Below are 8,046 nucleotides of genomic sequence, written 5' to 3' on the forward strand. Positions count from 1 at the left end.
TTCAGCCACTCTGCTTCAATGGTGGGATTTCCTGCTTGTCTCTTATCAGCTAGATCCTGAAACAATGAACTCTACCCACGCAAATTTGTACACTGGGCCTGTCTGTTTTGACCGCTGCTGTCCTCCTCATGGCTTTCCCCTCACGGCCAGATGTCCCTTTCTGGGCTGGAGCCAAAGGATTTAGAGTAGAGCAGGAAGAATGGCTTAAGAAATCAGATAACGTATCATCCATTACTGTATTTTGTAGCATGTGGCAAACCTGAGATCCAGCTTGCCTCCATTTCACAGTGAAGTCGAGATGGTGAATCACTTGTGACAACAGCCGCGGGGGATGACCTGCTATGAGCATTCACACACACAGATGGCTGGCACTGGACTTGAAATGTGATTATCATATGTCAGCCATGAAAAGATTTCCATGCATTACCATGCAGAATTTGAGAGATTTCAAATGAGCAAGGCTGCACAGAACGGCAGTGTGTAGAGCGTGATGCATGTCTAGGAGTAAGGACATAAGAAGGGACGACAAAAATTTAACTGGGAATTTATAATACACAATTTTATTTACATTGACACATGTAATAGCAACACATCAAATTTTTACACTGTAACACTAAAGCCTTTAATAAATATATAGCAAAATGCGGGAAAATTCTGAGGGGAGCAATGAGATGAAAAATAATCTCTATTATTCCTCTATTATATCTCCTTCCTAGTTCTAGTTAGTATTTTCATTTTTACTGATATTGCCATTAATATTGGTGATCAGATATGACCGTTAAGAGCAGTGTTTCTGTGGCAGATTCCAAGTGAACTGGCATGACTGGTTGAAATGATGAATTAGCCAAAATTAAAACATTTGCCAAAGCGAATCTCCTCCTTTTTAAGTTTCCATGGTGACAGAGATACAAGCAGCTTTTCCAGTTGAATCTACAGTTGGAAATCTGTGCACACATAAGAAAATACAGCACAATAAAATTCTGCATCAATGTACCACGTCTTCATTAAGATAAACATCTTCAAAAGCGTCAACATTATTTTACAATATACGCACATTTATATTTACAAAAAGACAGAGCAGTAAGACTGTGGGGTTTTAATAGCCTAAATGACTTGATGAATATTTAGTAGTGGCACCTCTTAACAGTAAATCTTTTAATTCAGCATTCATACCGACATGCACACAAAGACAAGCAGACGTGAACCCACTCTCTCTCTCTCACACACACACACACACGTTCATACACACAAACAGGACACTTTCCTGGTGCTCTTCACAACAACATCCACCAGTGAAGAAGAGGGGAATCATAATGGTCTGGACTGATACAGACTACTGGCTGAGAGGTGCTGAAAGTCCCACTTCTGATGGAGGAAACAGCTGGATACAAAGAAGAGAAGGACTGCTGGGAAACCAGCTACTGGCCGGAGAACAATGAGATGACCAACACACTGAAACTGAACTCTGCACCCAGTGTCGACATCTGAACAAAGAGCCTTGAAGACCCTCCGTTTTCCTCTGACTTGTCACCTTAGGGAATACTGCAGTCCACTTCATGGCATTTCATACATACGAGTGTCACGCTGACTTGACCATGATATATACTACACAACAGACAACTGCAGCAGCAGCATGGAGTAGCAAAAAACACACCAACTGCCTGTCAGCCAAAACATAAAGGTTCCCGTTTCCCGGTCCTTCGTGAAGGGAAAGAGAGTGAAAAGCAACGAAAACATATCTCAGGAATGGCAGTACCTGTCTCGTGCTTGTAAACAAAGATCATACACTGAATGTGGCAGGAGGGGAACCATATAAACCTGAACACTTATTTACACCTTTACAAGAGAACTCTCCAGCAGTCCAGCTGTCAAAAAGTGAAACTATACACCTGCTTTACCTGCCAATGTAACAAAGCTGAGACTAATGCTAAGAGCTATGAGCTTCAGAGTGTCTCCTTTGTTAAGCTCCTCCCATCTCATCATATTATAGCAATGACCATTATCATTACCTTCAGATATGTACACATATACAGTCAACAAGCACATAAATGAAAAGCTAGCGTACCATGTCTATACCATATCTCTGAAGACAACTGTGTGTAGAGTAATTGTGGGCTGATCCATAGTATGTGTTAATCAGATTCAGTAAAGACAGTTTTTTACTCTGTGGGTGGTAACATCCATCATAAAAAGAGCAGAAATGTATCTCCTAAAAGACTTTAAGCACTTATGGACTCTAAGCATGACCAACCATGCTGTCTAATAGCTTATATACCAGTGTCTTGATATCTCAATTTAAATTGGCCCCCAAAAAGTATTTCCTTCTCACAAACATAGATCTGAACAGTTGGAAATAATACTGACAATAAAGGAATAAAAAGAAACAAAAGCTGCATTACATGGTGTGTTGAATGATGTGAAGTTCAAGTGCCTCGAGTGCTTTTTTTTTTCCTCCAACAATTGCAACAGCCAACCAAAAATAAAAATGCTACATAAATTTCCATGACAGAAAAACAACAAAGAATAACAAAACACAAAATGTAAAAAGAAAATAAATCCAGTTGATAGAAAGTAAGAGTTATATATGGAGTGCCTAAAAAACAACAAAACAATGTTTATGAAATGTGTAGGAAAAATGTGACTGAAAAAACGGAAAATAACAAAACAGAGAACAGTGTAATAGTGTACTTAATGACAGTTTTAGAGTAACGGCTGATGTCCCTCCACCCTCCCCGGTACCTCAACATTTGCTGTGAGCAGGGAAGCATTAGTCCAACTGTCCTCCCTCTAATCAGTAGGCAATAATAGTGATAGCAATGATAAAAGCCATACGTCCTTTGTTGTTCTTTCTTGTAATAGATGGCAATTACCATTCCGTCTGCAACACATGACAACAAGTGCCGCTGGTACCGGGGCAGTGGGCGGGTGTAGTGGTTGGGTTATTTGTGGCGGAACATTACAGGCACTTTATGAGGCAGCCAGACAGGTTGGGTGGGTCCTTACACCCGTTGGGCTGTGAGGGTTGTCCCCTCCAGGAAGACCTCGTGCTGGATCAGTAAGGGCTGGGTTGGAGCGCTGTTAGTGCCTGCTGAGTTGAGACGGTGTAATGCTGTGCTCTGAGAACTGGGCTCCTCCCTGGCTCTGGGTGTCACAGGAAGCCTGAAGCTGAAGTTCAGATAAATCTGAAGATATGGAAGAATAAAGAGAGAGAGGACAGAGGGAACATAGTTTGTGAGGGCTGATACTGTTTACTGTTTCAGTTCTGCAATTTCAAACATCACAGAAATTTCAGTATTCATCTCACCTGCACAATTTGTCTATCTTTGGTGTTTGTGTGATGTATCATTACATCATGTGGATAAACTTTAGTGTCACATTTTGTGAGAAATACTTCACTTCACTTCACTGAGTGTGAGATGAGCTTCCAACCACTTAAATTATGAAGGTGGAACCATGAGACAGTTAGCTTAGCTTAGCATAAAGACTGGAAGCAGGGGGAAACAACTAGTCTCTGTCTAAAGTGAAACAACACTAAGTCTAGAGCCATGCTAGCAGTTGGCTGAGACTGCACTTAGGCACAGAAGTGCTTTGACCAAATGCTAACATAGTGATGTTTAGCAGGTATAATGTTTACCATAATCACCATTTTAGATTAGTGTGTTAGTATGCTGAAATCTGTTTGTTAGCACTAAATACACAATACAACAAAATCCATCAACCAACAGACACTGATATTGCCCTTCCCCCTGGGGCAGAAAGCAAAAAAATAATTGGCCTACCAGCACCTCTAAAGCTCATTATAACACAGTATATCTCAAAAATTGAAGTGAAAAACAAGTTGTGGTTCAGAAATAGTCAAGCACATAATGCTCCATAAAAGAACAACTTATTAGTCTGTCCATCCTTCTCATTCTCATGAATGCACTATCTCAATAGTGTCTTGATGGAATTTCTTCCAATTTGGCACAAATGTTCACTTGGACTCAAAGATTTTTGTGGTCAAAAGTCAAAGCTTTTTGGAAACACTTTTTTGGCCATAACTCAAGAATTAACTAATTAATTTCAGCTGGGTCAGTTGGCATACAACAAGAAGGTGGTAATTCTAGTTTCACTTTTTGTACGGATTAAACGAACAAGATGTAACATGTCAATTAACCTTTGAGCCAGGTTAGCTGTTTCTCCATTTATAGTGTTTATGTCAAGCTAAGATAACTATCTCCTGGTTTTAATCTCAGCAAGAAAGATAATAAGCACATTTCCCAACATTTTTCCAAAAAGCTATCCCTTTAAAGCTCATGTCCTGAAGGTCTTGCAAAGCTGTTGGGATGTAAGGACTGTCAAGAAAGAAATAGAGGCCCTGGTATGTAGGGTGAATGAATCAGATGAGCTGAGAGTTCAAACACATCTCCTCATGCTGTGAGAGGCCCCAGACCTTCAGCTGAATTATATGTGCACACTTGGAGGTGACTGTAAAAGCTGTTATACAGCAATCACACACAATCCCACCACCATGTTTGCCTCAGTCATGATCTACTCAGAGAAAAATTTTCATCAGAAAATAAAAGAAGATAAAGAAAGTTTTGAGACGTTTTGAGAGTGAAATAAGCCCAGTGTCCATTAGCCTTGGTTCAGCATTTAGCATTCAAAACAATGCTAAGGTTCATGGCGCCCAATATGTTTTCTGTTTTTGTTATTTGTGGAGGCTAAAAGGTTCTTATATTAATATATTAATATTAATATAATATATATAATTAAGTATTACACGAGCCATGTCACATCAGGTTTTACCATTTTTAGGATGCCGAAGTTGTATCTATTTCACTACTTTATAATGTTGGCCTTTGAAGCCTTCTAAGGACATTCTTTTTTTAAGGAATGTAATTTTGAACCTTGCATGGTGAAAGTAAACAATCAAAGTGAAGCAACCTACATGCTTTGTGGCATCTGACAGCTGTTGTTCAATCCTTTCCACGACCTTCCTGAAGGGGGGTCTGTTGAAGGGGTCAGCATCCCAGCAGGACCTCATAATCTGATACCTGCACAGCAGCATACGAACACACAAACTTTTATTTGTCTACGGTTATTACATCCTCTTTTCTTTTTATTGTTTTCACTTCTCAGTTCCACCCTAAGAATTTTAAAATGTCCCCAGTTTTAGTTATGCTTGTGAAAAGCCAAATGCAACAGGATGAGAACAGGCTTCTTTTCAAATACTCAACATTTGCATTCTTTCATAGTCTCACCACCTCCATCTATCCAACCACGTCATCTCTCCTATGACCATTTTACGAACACTTGCATTTCACTTCAACACCTTTTACACACACACACACAGACACTCATATTTCACTTCAACAACAACTCACATTTCACTGGGTGCAAACTCTGGAGCGTCCATTCTGTATCCTTCCTTTATCAGTTTGTAGAACTTGGCATCCACAGGCATACCAGGATAAGGACTGTTTCCTACATTTAGCAGAGAGATTTGGTTACATTAGGCACTTCTGAAAATACACAGATAGCTAGACAGACAAACACTGACACACAATGGATGGATAGACATACCTAATGAGAAGATTTCCCAAAGCAAGATGCCATAGGACCATACATCACTTTCAAATGTGTACACGCACTCAAAATACTTTCTGGAGACATCCATTTCACTGGCAGACGTGCCTGGAAGAGAAGCACTCAGTGAGATGAAGTCATTCAAATTTTTGTTTGTGATTGGAGTCAGATGGAGGAAAATTTGTAACTGAGGACTGTTAAATGAACAGACTATACCAAAAGTCAGGTATGAACAACAGCAACCCTGAGGCCCTGAAAACACACAGAGCTTGGATGTCATAGATCATAGTCAGCTCATCAGCTGTCACACACGTAAAGAGGGTTCTACCTATTCATTTGGCTGGCAATAACTGGCTGCCATGAACCAAAACAACAGTGTACTACACTTTGTCTTGAGACTAATGATTTCAGCTAAGTAGTATATTTGTCGCAATCAAGCAGGTCAGACAGTAGTTATTATAGGAAATTATTGCTTCATTTTGTGAGAGGAGGTCTTGGACAATGTAAATTTTAGAGGTATTCAGAAAACTCATAATGATAAATGAACTAGCTCTCTGGTAAGCTACATTGTACACAAAATCAAGTTCATCTTGCAGGTAAGTCTGCGGTTACATTAAAAGACCTATGGGTCCTAAAGCAAATATACAGTGCATTAAATGCTGGTTTTGGTTTTGCTATGTGAGCTAGAGGTACTTTCACAACTCTGGACTAGATTGCACCAGCTTTTTGAAAATCTATACAAGGTTTGTGTGTAATCTTTTTGGTAACTGGCAGCTAGTTTCAAACTAGTGATTCACTAAATCAAATGATACAATTAAAACTTACACTTATGAAATTTCTTAACTAATCAAGTCTTTGGTTAAGCATCATGAAATATAACATAACTAGGAAAAATAACAGGTTTGGCAGGGTAAATGATTTATTAAATTTGAGTGCCAAACCTATATAGATAGGCATCACTTTGTTTAATCTGTTATTTATTTATTAGCACATTTAGTACTGTACAGCTTAGAGTGAGTGGGACAATGAATAGACAACAATCAAGCGTCATGTCACATGTATCAACCATATTCCATATTGCCTCTTTTACTCTTTAGTTAGTTAGCACACTTTGCATTAACTTTAGCTTTGCCAGTTGCTGGTTGGGTCAGTTGCAGTGCAATGGTTACACCTGGCACTGGTAGATGTAAATATTTTTAATAACTACTTATCTCTACATAAGAACTAGTTTGTGTGGTGACTTGTTTTAACTTAGTCATGTGTAAATCTTCACTTTACATTATAACCTATTGAGCTTGAGGAACCAGGACCCTAGCAAAAGTAACGTTAGCTAGATATTTTTCCAGAAGTAGTAAGTCAAGGGCAACTGGACTTGTTTGACTAAACACATATGCAGCTAAAATTATCTTTCTAGTGAATTGGAATCCCAGGAGGAAGTTTGCTCAGACGTTACCTGTACAAGTAAATACATGATGGACCAACCACCAACACACAGATTTATTACTTAACAAATTGATTTTAGAGTTCAAAAGCAGATATGTTGAAGAAGGACTTTTATGATGCCCACCACTGGATGTATCTAGCTGCTGTCTCAAATTCCCAAGTGTCACACAGTTGGTACAGACTTACATTTCCTTTGACTACATAGTTGGAGTCTGTGGTGATGTCCCGGGCCAGGCCAAAATCACAGATCTTTGCCACTCTTCCTTGAGTCAGGAGGATATTTCTGGCTGCCAGGTCTCTGTGAATACACTGGAAAACAAATGAACCACTTCCTTTAATACATGATGATACATGTTATATACATGACCAATCAATAATTTAACATTAGTCAAGAATGAAGTACTTTTCTAATGCATTTTGCTACTGAAGTTCCAGCACTTGAATCTGTAACACACCACCGCTGACACTGATATATGACACATACACTGGCCACTGTATCTTTGCCTGCACATCTAATAAATTTTCAGCAACATGCTCCAACAGGAATTTTAGATCCCTTTACTACCTGTGGAAATTTGATACATGTGCTGCTTTTTTTTTTTTTTTTTTTAAAAAGTCAGATATCATCTATAAAAATTCATCAGAGAAGTCAGAGTATTATCCAGAAATCAAGTATGACAGTTGTTATTATGAAATCTGCACAATGAAATTTATGCTCACATTTTTGGAGGCTAAGAACTCCATGCCTTTAGCCACTTGGTATGAGAAACTGAGAAGGTCTTCTGTGTCCAGAGACAGACCATCCTCGTCAAACATCTCACTCTCTGCATCTGTTTCAACATAGGAGCCACCTGAGAGGACAAGAAGAATTAAGATTATTTTTCTGAAACTGGATAAGAATTACCTCAACTGAGAAATTTGATGAATGGCTGGCTTGCTGCCTTTGCGTAGTGAGCGTCTCTTCTCAGAGGACGAGCTGAAGGGAGGGTTGCCAGCAACAGAAGGCCTCATGGTCATGTAGCCATTCAAGCTGTC

General features: G+C 39.2%; 1 protein-coding gene across 1 annotated transcript; it reads right to left on the bottom strand.

Moving 5' to 3' along the window:
* Nucleotides 1-532: 532 nt before the first annotated feature.
* Nucleotides 533-8,040, bottom strand: LOC108894373 (mast/stem cell growth factor receptor Kit-like). Its single transcript, XM_018693005.2, is given in 8 exon segments — nucleotides 533-3,182; nucleotides 4,931-5,036; nucleotides 5,367-5,466; nucleotides 5,566-5,640; nucleotides 5,643-5,676; nucleotides 7,198-7,320; nucleotides 7,732-7,862; nucleotides 7,953-8,040. Coding segments are annotated over 8 exon segments (828 nt in total). The 5' UTR covers nucleotides 8,029-8,040; the 3' UTR covers nucleotides 533-2,999.
* Between the last annotated feature and the right edge of the window lie 6 nt (nucleotides 8,041-8,046).

This window comes from Lates calcarifer, unplaced genomic scaffold, assembly GCF_001640805.2.
Source record: "Lates calcarifer isolate ASB-BC8 unplaced genomic scaffold, TLL_Latcal_v3 _unitig_319_quiver_2489, whole genome shotgun sequence".
In the NCBI taxonomy this organism is placed as follows: Eukaryota; Metazoa; Chordata; class Actinopteri; family Centropomidae; genus Lates; species Lates calcarifer.